General features: G+C 31.8%; 1 protein-coding gene across 2 annotated transcripts in view; it reads left to right on the top strand.

Annotated features, from left to right (window-relative positions):
• The window catches only part of LOC130447783 (adipokinetic hormone/corazonin-related peptide receptor variant I-like), a 67,327-nt gene that overhangs the window by 2,358 nt on the left and 42,687 nt on the right, over positions 1–22,282 (top strand). The window contains exons 1-2 of one of the 2 annotated variants that reach the window (XM_056784796.1): positions 14,821–14,838; positions 21,816–22,179. In XM_056784796.1, the coding sequence (XP_056640774.1) occupies positions 21,907–22,179 (273 nt within the window). In that variant the 5' untranslated portion in view covers positions 14,821–14,838; positions 21,816–21,906. Of the gene's footprint in view, positions 1–14,820; positions 14,839–21,815; positions 22,180–22,282 lie in introns of those variants that run through there. The other variant, XM_056784797.1, reaches the window with a different exon arrangement.

Genomic DNA, 22,282 nt, shown 5'->3' with positions numbered 1-22,282 from the left:
TCGCTTTGTGAAGACAATTCTTGATTCCTGTCGCTTTATCAAGAAAATATTTTATTTCTGTCGCTTTAAGAAGACAATGCTTCGTTTCTGTCGCTTTATCAAGACAATGCTTTATTCCTGTCGCTTTATCAAGACAATGCTTTATTCCTTTCGCTTTATCAAGACAATGCTTTATTCCTTTCGCTTTATCAAGACAATGCTTTATTCCTTTCGCTTTATCAAGATAATGCTTTATTCCTGTCGCTTTATCAAGACAATGCTTTATTCCTTTCGCTTTATCAAGACAATGCTTTATTCCTTTCGCTTTATCAAGATAATGCTTTATTCCTGTCGCTTTATCAAGATAATGCTCTATTCCTGTCGCTTTATCAAGAGAATGCTTTATTCCTGTCGCTTTGTGAAGACAATTCTTGATTCCTGTCGCTTTATCAAGAAAATATTTTATTTCTGTCGCTTTAAGAAGACAATGCTTCGTTTCTGTCGCTTTATCAAGACAATGCTTTATTCCTGTCGCTTTATCAAGACAATGCTTTATTCCTTTCGCTTTATCAAGATAATGCTTTATTCCTGTCGCTTTATCAAGATAATGCTCTATTCCTGTTGCTTTATCAAGACAATGCTTTATTCCTGTCGCTTTGTGAAGACAATTCTTGATTCCTGTCGCTTTATCAAGAAAATATTTTATTTCTGTCGCTTTAAGAAGACAATGCTTCGTTTCTGTCGCTTTATCAAGACAATGCTTTATTCCTGTCGCTTTATCAAGACAATGCTTTATTCCTTTCGCTTTATCAAGACAATGCTTTATTCCTTTCGCTTTATCAAGATAATGCTTTATTCCTGTCGCTTTATCAAGACAATGCTTTATTCCTTTCGCTTTATCAAGACAATGCTTTATTCCTTTCGCTTTATCAAGATAATGCTTTATTCCTGTCGCTTTATCAAGATAATGCTCTATTCCTGTCGCTTTATCAAGAGAATGCTTTATTCCTGTCGCTTTGTGAAGACAATTCTTGATTCCTGTCGCTTTATCAAGAAAATATTTTATTTCTGTCGCTTTAAGAAGACAATGCTTCGTTTCTGTCGCTTTATCAAGACAATGCTTTATTCCTGTCGCTTTATCAAGACAATGCTTTATTCCTTTCGCTTTATCAAGATAATGCTTTATTCCTGTCGCTTTATCAAGATAATGCTCTATTCCTGTTGCTTTATCAAGACAATGCTTTATTCCTGTCGCTTTGTGAAGACAATTCTTGATTCCTGTCGCTTTATCAAGAAAATATTTTATTTCTGTCGCTTTAAGAAGACAATGCTTCGTTTCTGTCGCTTTATCAAGACAATGCTTTATTCCTGTCGCTTTATCAAGACAATGCTTTATTCCTTTCGCTTTATCAAGATAATGCTCTATTCCTGTCGCTTTATCAAGACAATGCTTTATTCCTTTCGCTTTATCAAGATAATGCTTTATTCCTGTCGCTTTATCAAGGCAATGTTTTATTCCTTTCGCTTTATCAAGATAATGCTTTATTCCTGTCGCTTTATCAAGACAATGCTTTATTCCTTTCGCTTTATCAAGACAATGCTTTATTCCTTTCGCTTTATCAAGATAATGCTTTATTCCTGTCGCTTTATCAAGATAATGCTCTATTCCTGTCGCTTTATCAAGACAATGCTTTATTCCTGTCGCTTTGTGAAGACAATTCTTGATTCCTGTCGCTTTATCAAGAAAATATTTTATTTCTGTTGCTTTAAGAAGACAATGCTTCGTTTCTGTCGCTTTATCAAGACAATGCTTTATTCCTGTCGCTTTATCAAGACAATGCTTTATTCCTTTCGCTTTATCAAGATAATGCTTTATTCCTGTCGCTTTATCAAGATAATGCTCTATTCCTGTCGCTTTATCAAGACAATGCTCTATTCCTGTTGCTTTATCAAGACAATGCTTTATTCCTGTCGCTTTGTGAAGACAATTCTTGATTCCTGTCGCTTTATCAAGAAAATATTTTATTTCTGTCGCTTTAAGAAGACAATGCTTCGTTTCTGTCGCTTTATCAAGACAATGCTTTATTCCTGTCGCTTTATCAAGACAATGCTTTATTCCTTTCGCTTTATCAAGATAATGCTTTATTCCTGTCGCTTTATCAAGACAATGCTTTATTCCTTTCGCTTTATCAAGATAATGCTTTATTCCTGTCGCTTTATCAAGACAATGCTTTATTCCTTTCGCTTTATCAAGATAATGCTCTATTCCTGTCGCTTTAAGAAGACAATGCTTCGTTTCTGTCGCTTTATCAAGACAATGCTTTATTCCTGTCGCTTTATGAAGACAATTTTTCAATCCCGATATCAACCTAAATGTCCCGGACTACAAGTACAGGCAGCTCTTGAGCAATTACGAAAATTTATTTAAAAATGCGCATTAATAGGAAGGGGATTAGAGGAGACAACGTTTAATCTGAAGATTATAACTTTTAGTTGATCATCAGTAATAAGCGTTAAGCCAGAATTAAGGAACCAAGCATATATTTTTTTATAATAAAAATTATAATTTTCAACTGTTTTGTTGTAACCAACTTTTTTCGTATTTGCCACTTGAAAATGAATTTTCAATAAAATTGAGCTGGAGCTTTGTCTTTTGTCAAGCAGGGGTAAAACTCAAAAAAATAAGAATTGGTTTGGATAATTCTTTACCTTTCCAACAACACATTGTAGATACACTTAATTATTTTGAAAATTTTTGTTCTGAATACTTGAAATTCCATTTTGAGGACAAACCCTATAAAACATTTTCCTTATTTATATAGACAAAAGGGAGAAATAGAGGGAGAAATTGTATATGCGCATGACCTACGGGCTGAAAAATTTATTTGTAAACAAAAAAACGTCGGCTTTATAGACATTTTCCAATTACTTTTTTTCGTACAAAGGATAAAGAAAAAATCGGATAATATTGCTTGAGGATCATTTTCAGATATGATTGACAATCCTAGTTTCAAGACAATAAGATGAAGAACAATTTCATTCTATTAAAATATGTTGATAATTTATATGTTTATATTTATTGGTATTTCCAAACTCTTATGAAATTTTTAAGATACCGAAGCAATAATTTGACAAATTCTTTCATTATCCTTGGCTGGTTTACCATGAATAACGATTTATCTGATCTACTTCCATATAAACTTCAGAAACTGATTGTATATGAATAAAACGCAGAGTTAGTGTACAAATGTCATCAGTAATTTGAGTCTAGCGCCAAGAATTATTTTTTACTTTTTAGTTTCATCATCGCTAATAGCTTTTCATTATAACTAACTCAAAAAGCGTATATAAAATAATTTCGTGAGTTAGTCAAAATAATTACATGACAGATTCACTACATATGTGATATTGATAAGTTATTTCACACAACATAATTAAAAATCTTACCTGAAGACAAAGAAACGATATTTAAAGATTATTTTTTCTTTTATGAGCCATATTTCTTATAACCTACAATAATTAACCTACAAATCTCATTCCAATCAAAATTGACAATTGACATTGTCATTGTGACATCCAAGACAGATCTGTCAGAGACTTTATTACCAACAGATAAGCAAATTTAATCTTCTTATACCAACTTTTTAGTAGTATTAGTGTGTGGACAACCTGCATTATACTTTCTCAGAAAATTTTATATTTTCGATAAAAGCTGCCGTTAAAAAAACTTCCAAGAAAAGAAAGCTAAAATGTCGCAGTCTATAGTATTACGCTACAAGAGAGATAATTGGAATTAATTAAGAAAAAAAGAGCTTTCAGTAGATGCTTCTTTCGTTATAACTTTTTTCAAAAGTATAGTGGAATATACCAAAGATTCGACGAAGATAAATCTCTTTTTATTAACCGTGTTGCTCTAACAAAATTACCCAGTTTTTCCCTATAATTTAACCAGTGATTGTCTAACCAAGGAAGATACAATAAAAAGGTTATAGCGTTTACTTACCAGTATATTGTCATGAGAATATAAAGTAATCACTCAATAAGCCGTGTGACTAGCTAAGAAAAACACATATGTTGCCAAAAATCGCTTTTTTTCATCAGGCCTTGTAGCACAGTTTCTTTCGAGGTCCCGCATACCTCAAAAATTACACATTATACATTTGTGAATACTAGTTTTCGTAATGGGATTGTGGCGAAATTAAACACCAAAGTGTACTGACTCCAATATATTTCCGAGTTTTCGAATACTAACGTATTCATCGTCTGGGAAATAATTTTCAAATTTTTAAATTTCCTTGTTAATAACCTCAATATTTCATTCAAGCATCAATTTTAATATTGATTTTTGGAATCGATGAATTTAATGTTTTTGAAACAAAGACAACGAAATTTAAATCGGCCGCAATATACATAAGGATACGAAAGCTCTGAAGAACATTAGAATTAGTACATTTTATAGTTTAATTTTGCCACAATCCAACTACGTAAACTCTCATAATTTAGCTGGCAAAAACTTCGTTCTAATTAACATGTATAAACGCGAAAAGAGCTTTGAACTTCGCTAACTATGAAAAATTGGAAAAAAATGTGTAAATGAAAAAAAAAAACAATTCCCAGTACAGTATAGTTTGCGCCTATGTTTTCATTTTAAACCTAGAGTATCATCCCATGTTGCTCGTGGTATTCCTTTTTTATTTTTTCCTGGTATTCTAGTTTTTGAGGTATATGAAAATTACCTAGTATAATTTTATTTTTGTTTCTTTGAAAATTTGTATTTTGTATATTCTATTTATGAGCTCCTTACTCAATGCATCATATACCTCGATCGTCTTCTCGATTCTATTCAAATGCTTTATTCCTGTCGCTTTATCAAGACAATGCTTTATTTCTGTCGCTTTAAGAAGACAAAGCTTTATTCCTGTCGCTTTATAATGATAATGCTCTATTTCTGTCGCTTTAAGAAGACAAAGCTTTATTCCTGTCGCTTTATAATGATAATGCTCTATTTCTGTCGCTTTAAGAAGACAAAGCTTTATTCCTGTAGCTTTATCAAGACAATGCTTTATTCCTGTCGCTTTATGAAGCCAATGCTTTATTCCTGTCGCTTTATCAAGACAATGCTTTATTTCTGTCGCTTTAAGAAGACAAAGCTTTATTCCTGTCGCTTTATAATGATAATGCTCTATTTCTGTCGCTTTAAGAAGACAAAGCTTTATTCCTGTCGCTTTATAATAATAATGCTGTATTTCTGTCGCTTTATCAAGACAATGGTTTATTCTTGCCGCTTTATCAAGATAATGCTTTATTTCTGTCGCTTTATCAAGACAATACATTATTCCTGTCGCTTTATAATAATAATGCTGTATTTCTGTCGCTTTATCAAGACAATGGTTTATTCTTGCCGCTTTATCAAGATAATGCTTTATTTCTGTCGCTTTATCAAGACAATGGTTTATTCCTGTCGCTTTATAATGATAATGCTGTATTTCTGTCGCTTTAAGAAGACAAAGCTTTATTCCTGTCGCTTTATAATGATAATGCTCTATTTCTGTCGCTTTAAGAAGACAAAGCTTTATTCCTGTCGCTTTATAATGATAATGCTCTATTTCTGTCGCTTTAAGAAGACAAAGCTTTATTCCTGTAGCTTTATCAAGACAATGCTTTATTCCTGTCGCTTTATCAAGACAATGCTTTATTCCTGTCGCTTTATCAAGACAATGCTTTATTTCTGTCGCTTTAAGAAGACAAAGCTTTATTCCTGTCGCTTTATAATGATAATGCTCTATTTCTGTCGCTTTAAGAAGACAAAGCTTTATTCCTGTCGCTTTATAATGATAATGCTCTATTTCTGTCGCTTTAAGAAGACAAAGCTTTATTCCTGTCGCTTTATAATGATAATGCTCTATTTCTGTCGCTTTAAGAAGACAAAGCTTTATTCCTGTAGCTTTATCAAGACAATGCTTTATTCCTGTCGCTTTATCAAGACAATGCTTTATTTCTGTCGCTTTAAGAAGACAAAGCTTTATTCCTGTCGCTTTATAATGATAATGCTCTATTTCTGTCGCTTTAAGAAGACAAAGCTTTATTCCTGTCGCTTTATAATAATAATGCTGTATTTCTGTCGCTTTATCAAGACAATGGTTTATTCTTGCCGCTTTATCAAGATAATGCTTTATTTCTGTCGCTTTATCAAGACAATACATTATTCCTGTCGCTTTATAATGATAATGCTGTATTTCTGTCGCTTTATCAAGACAATACATTATTCCTGTCGCTTTATAATGATAATGCTGTATTTCTGTCGCTTTATCAAGACAATGGTTTATTCTTGCCGCTTTATCAAGATAATGCTTTATTTCTGTCGCTTTATCAAGACAATACATTATTCCTGTCGCTTTATAATGATAATGCTGTATTTCTGTCGCTTTATCAAGACAATGGTTTATTCTTGCCGCTTTATCAAGATAATGCTTTATTTCTGTCGCTTTATCAAGACAATACATTATTCCTGTCGCTTTATAATGATAATGCTGTATTTCTGTCGCTTTATCAAGACAATGGTTTATTCTTGTCGCTTTATAATGATAATGCTGTATTTCTGTCGCTTTATCAGGACAATACATTATTCCTGTCGCTTTATAATGATAATGCTGTATTTCTGTCGCTTTATCAAGACAATGGTTTATTCTTGTCGCTTTATAATGATAATGCTGTATTTCTGTCGCTTTATCAAGACAATACATTATTCCTGTCGCTTTATAATGATAATGCTGTATTTCTGTCGCTTTATCAAGACAATGGTTTATTCTTGTCGCTTTATAATGATAATGCTGTATTTCTGTCGCTTTATCAAGACAATGGTTTATTCTTGTCGCTTTATCAGGATAATGCTTTATTTCTGTCGCTTTATCAAGACAATACATTATTCCTGTCGCTTTATAATGATAATGCTGTATTTCTGTCGCTTTATCAAGACAATGGTTTATTCCTGTCGCTTTATAATGATAATGCTGTATTTCTGTCGCTTTATCAAGACAATGGTTTATTCTTGCCGCTTTATCAAGATAATGCTTTATTTCTGTCGCTTTATCAAGACAATACATTATTCCTGTCGCTTTATAATGATAATGCTGTATTTCTGTCGCTTTATCAAGACAATGGTTTATTCTTGCCGCTTTATCAAGATAATGCTTTATTTCTGTCGCTTTATCAAGACAATACATTATTCCTGTCGCTTTATAATGATAATGCTGTATTTCTGTCGCTTTATCAAGACAATGGTTTATTCTTGTCGCTTTATAATGATAATGCTGTATTTCTGTCGCTTTATCAAGACAATACATTATTCCTGTCGCTTTATAATGATAATGCTGTATTTCTGTCGCTTTATCAAGACAATGGTTTATTCTTGTCGCTTTATAATGATAATGCTGTATTTCTGTCGCTTTATCAAGACAATACATTATTCCTGTCGCTTTATAATGATAATGCTGTATTTCTGTCGCTTTATCAAGACAATGGTTTATTCTTGCCGCTTTATCAAGATAATGCTTTATTTCTGTCGCTTTATCAAGACAATACATTATTCCTGTCGCTTTATAATGATAATGCTGTATTTCTGTCGCTTTATCAAGACAATGGTTTATTCTTGCCGCTTTATCAAGATAATGCTTTATTTCTGTCGCTTTATCAAGACAATACATTATTCCTGTCGCTTTATAATGATAATGCTGTATTTCTGTCGCTTTATCAAGACAATGGTTTATTCTTGTCGCTTTATAATGATAATGCTGTATTTCTGTCGCTTTATCAAGACAATACATTATTCCTGTCGCTTTATAATGATAATGCTGTATTTCTGTCGCTTTATCAAGACAATGGTTTATTCTTGTCGCTTTATAATGATAATGCTGTATTTCTGTCGCTTTATCAAGACAATACATTATTCCTGTCGCTTTATAATGATAATGCTGTATTTCTGTCGCTTTATCAAGACAATGGTTTATTCTTGTCGCTTTATAATGATAATGCTGTATTTCTGTCGCTTTATCAAGACAATGGTTTATTCTTGTCGCTTTATCAAGATAATGCTTTATTTCTGTCGCTTTATCAAGACAATACATTATTCCTGTCGCTTTATAATGATAATGCTGTATTTCTGTTGCTTTATCAAGACAATGGTTTATTCTTGTCGCTTTATAATGATAATGCTGTATTTCTGTCGCTTTATCAAGACAATACATTATTCCTGTCGCTTTATAATGATAATGCTGTATTTCTGTCGCTTTATCAAGACAATGGTTTATTCTTGCCGCTTTATCAAGATAATGCTTTATTTCTGTCGCTTTATCAAGACAATACATTATTCCTGTCGCTTTATAATGATAATGCTGTATTTCTGTCGCTTTATCAAGACAATACATTATTCCTGTCGCTTTATAATGATAATGCTGTATTTCTGTTGCTTTATCAAGACAATGGTTTATTCTTGTCGCTTTATAATGATAATGCTGTATTTCTGTCGCTTTATCAAGACAATACATTATTCCTGTCGCTTTATAATGATAATGCTGTATTTCTGTCGCTTTATCAAGACAATACATTATTCCTGTCGCTTTATAATGATAATGCTGTATTTCTGTTGCTTTATCAAGACAATGGTTTATTCTTGTCGCTTTATAATGATAATGCTGTATTTCTGTCGCTTTATCAAGACAATACATTATTCCTGTCGCTTTATAATGATAATGCTGTATTTCTGTCGCTTTATCAAGACAATGGTTTATTCTTGCCGCTTTATCAAGATAATGCTTTATTTCTGTCGCTTTATCAAGACAATACATTATTCCTGTCGCTTTATAATGATAATGCTGTATTTCTGTCGCTTTATCAAGACAATACATTATTCCTGTCGCTTTATAATGATAATGCTGTATTTCTGTTGCTTTATCAAGACAATGGTTTATTCTTGTCGCTTTATAATGATAATGCTGTATTTCTGTCGCTTTATCAAGACAATACATTATTCCTGTCGCTTTATAATGATAATGCTGTATTTCTGTCGCTTTATCAAGACAATGGTTTATTCTTGTCGCTTTATAATGATAATGCTGTATTTCTGTCGCTTTATCAAGACAATACATTATTCCTGTCGCTTTATAATGATAATGCTGTATTTCTGTCGCTTTATCAAGACAATGGTTTATTCTTGTCGCTTTATAATGATAATGCTGTATTTCTGTCGCTTTATCAAGACAATACATTATTCCTGTCGCTTTATAATGATAATGCTGTATTTCTGTCGCTTTATCAAGACAATGGTTTATTCTTGTCGCTTTATCAGGATAATGCTTTATTTCTGTCGCTTTATCAAGACAATGCTCTATTTCTGTCGCTTTATCAAGACAATGCTTTATTCCTGTCGCTTTATCAAGACAATGCTCTATTCAAAAAATATGATTTTAACAATTTTAATATAATGAGGGATGTTTTATGAGGAACGAAACATTATAATTAAGTCATGATTACCTAATAATCTTCAAATATGATATTCATTATTTATAAATACTCTGTTGAGTTATTTCAAATAGTTAAAAATTTGATTTTTCCTCCAAAATTAGTCTTTTAAGGGTGGATTTTCTAAAAGTCAAAATGTTGAAATAAAGTAAAATATAAAGGAATATTTAATGTGGACTATATAATATGTAATTTATGCATTAAAGCGTTTTTAAGCTCATGAAAAGTCTATTTTCCGGTTTATATGCAAAGGGGAGGTTCTCATTCCACACATCGTGCATATATAACTTTTGATGAAGAGGGTGAGACAAGCTTAATTCCAAATGTTAATACAAACATCCTATTTTCATCGTTAGTGACTGGACTATACAGTAATTTAATAAAAAAATTCACTAGTCTATATTGTTATAAAAACCATTCTGAACTATAATGGAAACGGTTATTTTTCCAAGAAATATAATTTTAATACGAGATCCTGAAATTGAATTAAATTCATGATAAAATATTTGAACATAAAACAAACATTTGTTCGTTTCAGGATGGATTAGACTTAAAATATTTAGAGAAGTTTCAGACGTACAGGTATCCCGATCGATAAGGACGTTAACTAATTCTGAGGAAAATATTAACGATTCATGAATAGGTGAAACGACTCTTATTAATGTCAAAAAAATCTTGATGTTCAGCCATGCTTAATTAGAAACTATTTTTTTCTAAAATACGAGTTATAAGTTATAAGAATCTTCATACCAAACTTCGGAATCATCGATTAACTAAATATTTCATGAAATAAACAGTCGTTGCAAAAAAAATCCAAATTTGCAAATCATTGCACAAAAATGTGAGAAATTGATCCACTTTAAAATTAACAGACATTTTAATTTTTTTACGCAGGTACTCAACTAAATCTAAAAATGCATACAGGCTGATCCATTAGTGTGGTAAAGTTCAGTGCCTCATTTGTTTTTGAGATATGAATTTGAAAATTTGAGGGATTATAGCCTTCATAAGTCTTCCAATTTTTAAATTATGACAATCTTACAGAGTATTCCCATATTTGGTATCAGCTAGTCTAAAAAAAGAAGTATGTATGTACAGGGAATTCGTTTGGAAAAATTGAGAATAAGGGATTGGAAAGATTAATTCAGATAATTCTGAAATTGAATCTATTAGTTGACAAAAATTCTCACAATGAAGAAAAGCGTTTTCCAACCAATTGCCTCATCTTGAGGAGTGGTCTGTAATTCTTCTTTATAGAACTGTAGAACTTTTTCCATGTCTGAAATTATTTATATAATGTCATTAGCAATCTTACTAGGATGTTTCCCAAAAGAAAACAGAAAAATATTGAAAAAAACATCGTCAAATTGACATCACCTTTTCATTGCTAGAAAAATTTGACCGCCAAACCATTTTTTCAAATCTAAGAACAGAAAATAATCCGAGGAGGCTTAATCTGGCGAATAGGGTGCATGAGGTAGCAATTTAAACATCAAATAAGCTCGAATGATATTCGTCCATGATAGTTTCACCTTTTCCAATTAAAATTATCCAAAAAAATCGACGCCTTGACCATTTGGAACCTCATTTGGAACCGGTTCTCTCTTTTCAGTTCAGTTTTGACTTTTCTTTTATTTTGAGTTTGTAGTGATGGATCTAAGTTTCATCTATGGTAATGAAACTTTCTGATACATGGTACTTTTCAAGCAACTACCGCCATCTCTTGGTCAGACTAAATACTTCTGGTATTTATCGTATTTAAAGTATGTGTAGGATATTTTCCGACAAAATGATCAAAAAATTATTTCCAGAAACAGGCTTTTGAAAAAAAAACACTGAAAGTCTCTTGAACAAATCTACCCAATAACAGTACATTTGATTTTTCTAATTTCTTAAAAGTAATGGAGTAATATTTTGGAAGAATGTTATTACTTAGAATACGTATCAATAAATAAGTAATTTATATCTATGAGTTTGTCATTTTTATACGAAATACTAGTTCTATGTTATATAGATTATATCGTGTATTTATCTACCTTGTTTTATAGAATTTTAAATATTCATCACAAAAAATTTTGCTGGAAGATAAAGTTTAATTCGTTAAAAGTTGAATTATACTTTAGGATGTACTTGTTTCTGAAAGAGCTGTTTTAAATAGAACACTGCATATTTTACATTCAGATAAAATTTAAGAAGTAATTTTGAGAGTTTTATTACCATTATACAATTTAAAAGAACTTATCGAGCTACTCATTACAAACCACGTTTTTCGTTCGAAAAAACTTTGAAATGGAGTTTGGAACGAAAATTAAAGAATAAAACATAACTTGTTCGAATATATTATTGCCTGTAAAAGTTTGATCAACAATTGTTGCTCTAGTTCAATACGAGGGTGGTTCGAATATAAACCGGAAAAGCGTAAAAAATTTAGTGGCTGCACTGGGTGTTAGATACTACAATAAACTTTTTTAATCTTGAACAAGAATTATATAAATTATTATCATTTTCCACAAAAAGATAGGATATTGTGAGACAAAATGTTCAAAGCCTTTAAGTGAGTCAAGATGGTCCTTATTAACGTCGATACGAGATTTATTTGTGTCATTATTATTTGATATGAAGTTTTGTTTCATATAAATACTGTCTAGAAAACATTTCGAACAGTCCTCGTACTTCCATGTACAAATAAACTAAATTTCATCGAATACACGTGGAAATCTCGCACTAAAAAACAACAGTAGACACGACGAATTTAAAATAAAGCAACTATAAAACTTGAAATGAAGTTTTGTAACCTTGACAAATTGTTCAAATAAATTCTTGTAGTTAAAATTAATAAACTTAAAATCTCAGTTTCATATTAGTCAATACAACTCGTTCTCTAATTAAACTTGCTGTAACAATGAGCATTTATGAAATTTTCGGCATTTTAGAACGAGATATTCCGTCAAAGAATCTTTTGTACCATAGAAGCTAGCGTATGTGTATAAACATTTTTTTTACAAAGACAGTTAAAACGAATATGGAAACTGCTGAAACGATGGAAATTCTTAGAGATAGATAGAATAGAAGTTTCATCCTTAATTTAGAAAAACTATGATATAGAATCACGAAAAATGATCTTTATTCAACCAGGGTTTGTTTGTATCTCACGGAAAAAACATAATAAAACAATTTTCTTAATAGCTTGTAATTCCGTTTTAATGAAAAATTCATGTCCAATACGACGAATTACCGGTCTGGTTGTATCGTCCGACTGTATTCGTGATGGCTGCCATTTCGTGATGAAACTTTAGATTTGTCATAATCCCATAAGACATAAGTCTATAAGTGTTAAATCGGGACTGCGCAGAGGCCAACTAAAATCACCACTGCTGGAGAAATTTTTCAAATTCGTAGCAGACGTGTTTGAAGTTGATCCATTCATCTGGAACCATCTTCATTGGTTATAAATATTAAATTTTAGCAGCTAAAGCACTAAGAAGTCGTCTTCAAAAAAGTAACTGCCTATAATTTCTTGTGAACATGGAGGTTTGTGATGATGAAGCTATTGGAAATGTTTGAAGTTGATCCATTCATCTGGAACCATCTTTTCTGGTTAAAAATATTGAAGTTTTGCAGCTAAAGCACTACGAAGTCGTCTTCAAAAAAGTAACTGCCTATAATTTCTTGTGAACATGGGGATTTGCGATGATGAAGCTATTGGAAGTGTTTGAAGTTGATCCATTCTTGTAGAACCATCTTCTTTGGTTATAAATATTGAAGTTTTGCAGCTAAAGCACTAAGAAGTCGTCTTCAAAAAACTAACTTCCTATAATTTCTTGTGAACATGGGGGATTGTGATGATGAAGCTATTGGACGTGTTTGAAGTTGATCCATTCTTCTAGAACCATCTTCTTTGGCTATAAATATCGAAGATTTGTAGCTAAAGCACTAAGAAATCGTCTTCAAAAAAGTAACTGCCTATAATTTCTTGTGAACGTGGAGGTTTGTGATGATGAAGATATTGGACGTGTTTGAAGTTGATCCATTCATCTGGAACTACGTGCTTCCAGCAGGAAGATGAAAATTAAGATAAAGATGAATATAATCATTATACTGGTTATCAGGATGATAATGGAGATGTAATTGATATCAGAGATTGAAATGAAGCTAGTTTAGCTGAAAAAACACTCGTCCTAAAAATTTTTTTGATGAAATGTATCGTACAAAGTGTAATTACAAAAAACACAGTTTAAAATTCATGGTCAAAACTCTCGAAGATGATGATGAGAATAATGAGAAAGAAAAAACACTTACAGAAGAAATAGACACATTCAGAAGAAGAAGAAACCTTAGTTGTTATACAGGATTTATGAATCCTGACGAATGTATTCAGAATAATCAGAAGTGTGGTGAAATCCAGGCTGAAAACTCGAAGGTTTATACTGGATTAACAATATCTATCATTCTATAAATAAATCATAGAATACAAAAGTAGCTTTGGAAATGTGGAACTGCTCAGTATGCTAAGATGCTCTCGGCAATATTCAAATTATATCATTAAATTCGACATCCCGTAATTTATGTTGAATATGTTCCTGCTTCTATTCTGTTGGGAATAATTATGATAAACAAATTTGTAATATGTAGTTATTGAGAAAACTTTTGCGTAATTGAATAAATGGCATATTTATGTTACATCCAGAATACTATTATTTTTTTTGCTTTATGAAAATGAATTTGTATATTTAAACGAATTTAATTTTAAGAAAGAAAATAAAAGATGTACATCACACGCTCGCCCTTAGGGATATTTGAACTAGGTTTTAACTTGAATAAATATGATAAAAGCAACAGACTTTGAGAATATTTTTAATTAACAAGCTCAAAGGTCGAGACGAAATAAAAACAAATACTGTTTTGAGAATCAGTTTAATTGAAAACGAATTAATACTTATTCAAAAGTTGTCTTATACATTAATATTTTCAGGTTGTTTCGACTCAAGGACCTTTCACAAACATAAATCCGAAGATGTTAACAAATTAACGACATTTTCTTAATCATTCGAGAGCTGTGGTATGAGAACAAATCAACGTAATCGCCATAATTATTCGAAAACTATGATAATGGAACAAATTGTTATGGTTAGTGAACATTAATTGTATCAGAACATATTAAAGAAATTGTAAAAATAAGTGGCACAGGAAAAAATTAACAAATTGTTATGGTCAGTGATTGCCAGTTATATTGGAACAAATTAATAAACATTTTCTTAATTATTCGAGATCTGTGGTAAGGGAACAAATCAACTCAATTGCCATAATCATCCGAAATTCATGATAATGGAACAAATTGTTATGGTCAGTGAAAATCAATTGTATCGGAACAAATCAATGGCATTTCCTTGATTATTCTAATTCAGCCATATTGGAACAAATTAACGACATTTCCTTGATTCTTCGAGATCTGTAATAAAAGAACAAATCAACGTAATTGTTATAATCATTCGAAATCTATAAAATGGAGCAAATTTTTTTGGTCAGTGCAAATTAATTGTATCAGAACACATTAACGAAATTGTCAAAATAATTCGAAATGTATTATATCGGAAGAAATTAAAAAATTGTTATGGTCAGTGAAAATCAATTGTTTTGGAACAAATCAATGACATTTCCTTGATTATTCTAATTCAATCGTATTGGAACAAATTAAAGACATTTTCTTAATCATTCGAGATCTGTGGTAAGGAACAAATCAACGTAATTGATATCTATTATATTGGAACAAATTGTTGTGGTCAGCGAAAATTAATTGTATCAGAAACATATTAACAGTAGAATTCAGTTATATTGGACAAAATTAACAAATTTTTTTTATTTAATCGAGATCTATCAACGAAATTGCCATAATCATTCGAAATTTATGATAATTGAACAATTTGTTATGGTCAGTGATATTGAAACAAACTAAAGAAGTTATAATTATTCGAAATCAGTTATATTGAAGCAAATTAACGAAATTTTGATAGTTTTTCACGATCTATGCTATTGAAACAAATAAATAATATTTCACAATCATTCAACGACGAAGTTTCAATATGTAATTCGTTTTTCCAGACACATATCGTGTAAAAAATGCGATGGGAGAAGCTTTATAATGAAAAAATAGCCAACTCATCATTCTATGAGAAAAAGTTTGAGTTTGGGGATTTACTAACAAAGCCTCGATTCAAATTCCTCACAGAATTTGTTCCAGTTAAAGCTTCAATTTTGTATTTACCAATTTAGATCAGATTTTCAATTCAATTACCTACTTCTGAGTTAACTATACTAAACGTAGATTGCCACTAACCAATTTTCGAATTAGTTCGAGATCTTTTTTTAAACGAACATCCTTTGTGTTATGAAAACAAACAGAACGTACTCTTGCAGAGTTACAACATTTAATATTCACTGTATTATATCGAATAATTATAGTTTGTTTACGTTGTATATTAGCTCGGTCAAGTAATATCAGTATGCCAAGCGTCGCCGTTGAGTATTCAGAATATTTAATATACATGGACCTGTCTGAGAAGCATTTAAAGATAATCAGTATTCTCTTCGTTAATTCGAGTAAATTCAATATTTAGCGAAGTTTCTTATTTATTAATGTCTACTACACAAAGTTGATAACTTTTTTTGTGAAAGCTCTCTTTTCGAGAACATATGATACGTTCACTTCCAGACGAAAAGTTTTTGATTGTATTATAATATTACCATCCTTTATTCGCTTCAAAAGTTTATAAATGTGTTGCTTCTCCAACTCCTATCATAATTGAAACTTTACTCCAGTGATGATGTTTCATCAACAATTAATTCTGACATTTATGTGTGTTTGTTTTATGTAGCTTGAGTTTTTCATTAGACCAACATTATAAACAAGACTGCAAAATATCAGAATTTCCGGTGTTCAAAAACTAGCCCTTTAGGGTTATAAACGCCAAAAATTGAAAATAAACAATTTTTTCGTAGTTTTTTCGATTTTTGACAAAGTTGCGTTCGGAGGTCGAGGTTATAAATTTGGATTTTTCATTAGGCCAACATTATAAACAAGACTGCAAAATATCAGAATTTCCGGTGTTCAAAATTTAGCCCTTTAGGGTTATAAACGCCAAAAATTGAAAATAAACAATTTTTTCGTAGTTTTTTCGATTTTTGACAAAGTTGCGTTCGGAGGTCGAGGTTATAAATTTGGATTTTTCATTACACCAACATTATAAACGAGACTGCAAAATATCAGAATTTCCGGTGTTTAAAATCTAGCCCTTTAGGGTTATAAGCGCCAAAAATTGGAAATAAACAATTTTTTCGTAGTTTTTTCGATTTTTGAAAAAGTTGCGTTCGGAGGTCGAGGTTATAAATTTGGATTTTTCATTACACCAACATTATAAACAAGACTGCAAAATATCAGAATTTCCGGTGTTCAAAATCTAGCCCTTTAGGGTTATAAACGCCAAAAATTGAAAATAAACAATTTTTTCGTAGTTTTTTCGATTTTTGACAAAGTTGCGGTCGGAGGTCGAGGTTATAAATTTGGATTTTTCATTACACCAACATTATAAACGAGACTGCAAAATATCAGAATTTCCGGTGTTTAAAATCTAGCCCTTTAGGGTTATAAGCGCCAAAAATTGAAAATAAACAATTTTTTCGTAGTTTTTTCGATTTTTGAAAAAGTTGCGTTCGGAGGTCGAGGTTATAAATTTGGATTTTTCATTACACCAACATTATAAACGAGACTGCAAAATATCAGAATTTCCGGTGTTTAAAATCTAGCCCTTTAGGGTTATAAACGCCAAAAATTGAAAATAAACAATTTTTTCGTAGTTTTTTCGATTTTTGAAAAAGTTGCGTTCGGAGGTCGAGGTTATAAATTTGGATTTTTCATTAGGCCAACATTATAAACAAGACTGCAAAATATCAGAATTTCCGGTGTTCAAAATCTAGCCCTTTAGGGTTATAAACGCCAAAAATTGAAAATAAACAATTTTTTCGTAGTTTTTTCGATTTTTGACAAAGTTGCGTTCGGAGGTCGAGGTTATAAATTTGGATTTTTCATTACACCAACATTATAAACGAGACTGCAAAATATTAGAATTTCCGGTGTTTAAAATCTAGCCCTTTAGGGTTATAAACGCCAAAAATTGAAAATAAACAATTTTTTCGTAGTTTTTTCGATTTTTGAAAAAGTTGCGTTCGGAGGTCGAGGTTATAAATTTGGATTTTTCATTAGGCCAACATTATAAACAAGACTGCAAAATATCAGAATTTCCGGTGTTCAAAATCTAGCCCTTTAGGGTTATAAACGCCAAAAATTGAAAATAAACAATTTTTTCGTAGTTTTTTCGATTTTTGACAAAGTTGCGTTCGGAGGTCGAGTTTATAAATTTGGATTTTTCATTACACCAACATTATAAACGAGACTGCAAAATATCAGAATTTCCGGTGTTTAAAATCTAGCCCTTTAGGGTTATAAGCGCCAAAAATTGAAAATAAACAATTTTTTCGTAGTTTTTTCGATTTTTGAAAAAGTTGCGTTCGGAGGTCGAGGTTATAAATTTGGATTTTTCATTAGGCCAACATTATAAACAAGACTGCAAAATATCAGAATTTCCGGTGTTCAAAATCTAGCCCTTTAGGGTTATAAACGCCAAAAATTGAAAATAAACAATTTTTTCGTAGTTTTTTTGGACGTCCAGGTCATAAACTTTGATTATTTATTAGCTCAGCTCAAAGTTTTCTACAGGTTACCCAACGTGTCCGTCCCGTGATAGAAGATTGGAGTTTGGGTTATCAGATATTTGAGACCTTGATTCATTTTTGATATCAATCAATTGTGAAAACATGTCATTTGAGCTGAATATCTTACCGGCGAGTATTTTTTGATATAAATGTATCGCCAGTAATCACTGAGGGCCAGATCTGGACTATATTGTGGATGAGGGAGCAAGTCGAATTGTAATTCGTTCAATTTAATCATTGTTGTTATCGACTTGTGAACCGGGGCAATGCCTTGTTGAAACAGTGATTTTTTCTTCGACATATGATACCATTTTTCCTTGATTTTGAATTCAAACGATCCAACAACTCTATGTAGTCCTCGTTATTGATTGTTTCTCTATTTAGGAGATAGCCTTTGAATATTCCTTGCGTATCTCAAAATACTGAAGCCATAACCTTCCCAGCTGACTGTTGTGATTTGGACGCTTCGGACGTGTTTCACCGGCTGTAATCCATTCAGATAATGATCTTTTTGATTCAGGAGTAAAGTGATGGATCCATGCTTCATCCATTGTCACATATCGATGCAAAAAACCTGTTTTACATAACCAAACACTGCTCTGAATCATCACCACGTTGTTGTTTTTGATCGACTGTGAGTAAACGCGGCACCCACTCCGAAAAAAGCTTTCTTATGGTCAAATGTTCATGCAGAATTATGAACACACTGTTTTCTGGTGTCTTTATGGCCTCTGCTATCTCCCGAAATTCCAATTTTCGATAGAAAGAACCAATTTGGGGACTTTTTTGTTGTTTTTTGAATTGGACGATCAAAACGGTAGCCATCATCGTTTAAATTCAGTAAACTAATAAGAAATGGTGCTTTTCGATAGAGCAGAGTCCGAATAATATTTTTGAAGGCATTGCTGAGCTTCTACATTATTTTTTTCATCAAGAAGCAATGATAAATAACAAAAGTAGCTTTATTTAAATGGCTGTCACTTTTTTGAAAGTTGGTACTTCAGAAACGTCATTTGGGACAAAGGTAACGCCATCTGTATGTCAGTCATACGACTTAAAGAGTGATGCAATACTTATCATATTGTAGATATTAAAAATATGTAGTTATTCAGTGTTCCAACTAAATGTAAAAAGTGATCAAAAACCAACGGGAATTCACAGTTTTGACAAATATTACAGTCGGTGTTGTTGTCATTTCATTAACAATCATACCGGTATGTAAATTTTACGTTTACGGATTTAATCACGTATAAAATAGCATAATTACAAATGAAACTCGAAACTGTATACTACCAAATGAATAGAACGTGATCATAAAATGTTATAGGTAACTCAACAAACATTTCGCATATTTACTGTTAAAAATACAAAATTGATTAAATATTCTACATAGCAATCCAGCAATTGAATCTATACTCTGAATATTTACGAAAAAAAAAGTATACTCACAACATAAAATCGTTCTCATCCTTTGTTCACTTATTGATTATTCCAAGTTTCACACATCAGTCTAAATGACATTTCCTGTGACATCGTCATACAATCTATGAAAATTCAAATTTAAAGGAGGTTATGGATACATTCGGTTGGTATTTGAGAACTTATTCAAATTAATCGCAAAAGTTCGTTGTAGCTGTACGGCCCCTTTCACACCAAACGAATCCGAATCAATCTGAATCACTCCGAATCAAGTTGAATCTGATTCGTCATCTCCACTCTTTCACACCAGCTGAATCAACCTGAATCTATAATCTTTATAATCTTTAACTTTTAAAATTAATAACTCCACGTCCATCTCGTATGGTTATTGATTCAAGACTGACCGGACGAGGAATCTGACAGGTTGAATCAAGTGCGACCTCAAATCAAACCTGATTGAACCAGATTCGTCCGATTTGAAGGCTCAAATCAAACCTGATTGAACCAGATTCGTCCGATCTGAAGGCGGGAAAAGAGTCCCTTTAAACGGAGCGCTCGAAGCCGAATCTTGGTCAATCAGATTCAACTTGATTCGGATTCGTTTGGTATGAAAGGGCCCTACCCGCTCGTGGCTGAGGTCAAGGAAGATCATGAGACATCTCTGATACACAGATTGTGCATATCTTCTATATTAAGGGAAAAAAATCACCATGGTTTCGTTCGAAGATAAGATATTTTCATCTCTGAACACGAATAATAACTAAGAATTTTTTTTTCAAAACATAAAAATTAACTTCAATATTCGCTAGTATCACACTTAAATTATTATTGATACTACGATCATCAGTTTCTTCGTTCAGTTCTAAATCAAGTCAAGATGTTCAATTCTCCCGTGAGCTAAATTACGATCCTTCAGAATCCTTTGAATCTTCATAGTTTTCTATCTGCTTAACTTTATTCCTCTTTTGTCTTGAATTAAATTCCTTCAAACCTCACTGCTTTAGCTCATTTTTTTTTCCTTCCTGTGCTATTTTTTCTAAATTCTTTATATCTATGACATTCTTCCTTTATTGGTTTTTCTTAAATTATAATTGATACCAAGAACATCAGTTTCTTCGTTCAGTTCTAAATCATCTCAAGATGCTCAATTCTCCCGTGAAACTAAATTGCGATCCCTCAGATTCTTCTGAATCTTCGTAGTTTTCTATTTACTTAACTTTATTCCTCTTTTGTCTCGAACTAAGTTCCTTCAAATTTCACTGCTTTAGCTCAGGTTTTTTCCTTTCCTGTTCTATTTTTTTCTCAATTCTATATGTCTTAGTATTTCTTCCTTTATTGGTTTTTCTATCTCCAACAGCTGTAGGATACGGACTTATAACTAAGATGGAATTTCTGGTAAACTGTTTACCTTCAATCTCTGAAGACGGTCATCGAACGAAGTGCTGGAGTAGTGGTGGTGTAAACAGTTTATTCACTATGATACAGTCTTAAGACTTCTGAAGTTATAGGAAGATAAGAACTCGGTTCAAATCGTGCGTCAGCTGCAAAGTTGGAAAGCTCGCCACTTCTGGTAACAATTTATTGAGGATTTTGAAGCACAGAACGTGGTTTTTCTATCTCTAACACTGTCTGCTTCTATTATCTTTTTTATTTCAATTCTTCGTCTGTATTTTGACATCAAACTCCTTATATTTTTGTTAAATTTACTCTCCTCTTCTATTGGTAGTTGTAATTTCCACTAGTTCCACAAATTTTGTTTCTCAATGTCTGTCTAGTTTGGGTCATCACCCTTTTTATTTTTTGCTTCACTACTTTATGAGCTTCTTCGATTCCCTTTCATTATGTTCAGCTTCTAGTCTCGCTGGAATTTCTGGATGTTATCAACTTCAGAGACAGTATTCGTCTTTATTATTTTGTTTAATTACTCCTTAATAGCTTCGTACATTTCTTATTTTGCGTTTGATTATCATCAGGATGTAATCAATGACTAATTTTATCACTTAACACCAATTTCCAATAATTTAATATCATCAAAATGATAAAAATCAATATGTAGTTGTGGAATTTCATAAAAGAATACCAAAAAATTTATTTTCCTCACACTTATGAACTAACTGTGCCATATTTTGTTCCAGGTCGAATATATTCGGAAGGTAGAGAATCAGATAAGCTCTATTGGAATTTTTCGTGAAACGGATGCTCTAAAATTGATTTTCAAATGGGATTATGGCAACTAGAAACAACCAGACGACGTTCGATAATATTGATTTCAATAATTACAGTGACAGTGAGACCTTTTACAATTCAGAACTTTGGGCTCAACCGAACTTTAGAGAAATATCAGTGTATTGTGCTTTATTTGTCGTTGCTGCCGTAGGGAATTTAACTGTGTTGATATCATTATTCCGCTCGAGGCATCGGAAATCAAGAATAAGTTTAATGATCACTCATCTCGCTATAGCGGATTTGATTGTTACTTTTATCATGATTCCTCTAGAGGTGAGCTTGTTACTTCTATTCGAATGTAATTGGATACACCGTGAGTAAAATACACCATTGAATACTCTATTAAAATCATATACTAAACGCGGCATTTATTGAA

Source organism: Diorhabda sublineata, chromosome 8 (genome assembly GCF_026230105.1).
Source record: "Diorhabda sublineata isolate icDioSubl1.1 chromosome 8, icDioSubl1.1, whole genome shotgun sequence".
In the NCBI taxonomy this organism is placed as follows: Eukaryota; Metazoa; Arthropoda; class Insecta; order Coleoptera; family Chrysomelidae; genus Diorhabda; species Diorhabda sublineata.
This window is presented reverse-complemented; position numbering and strand designations above follow the sequence as displayed.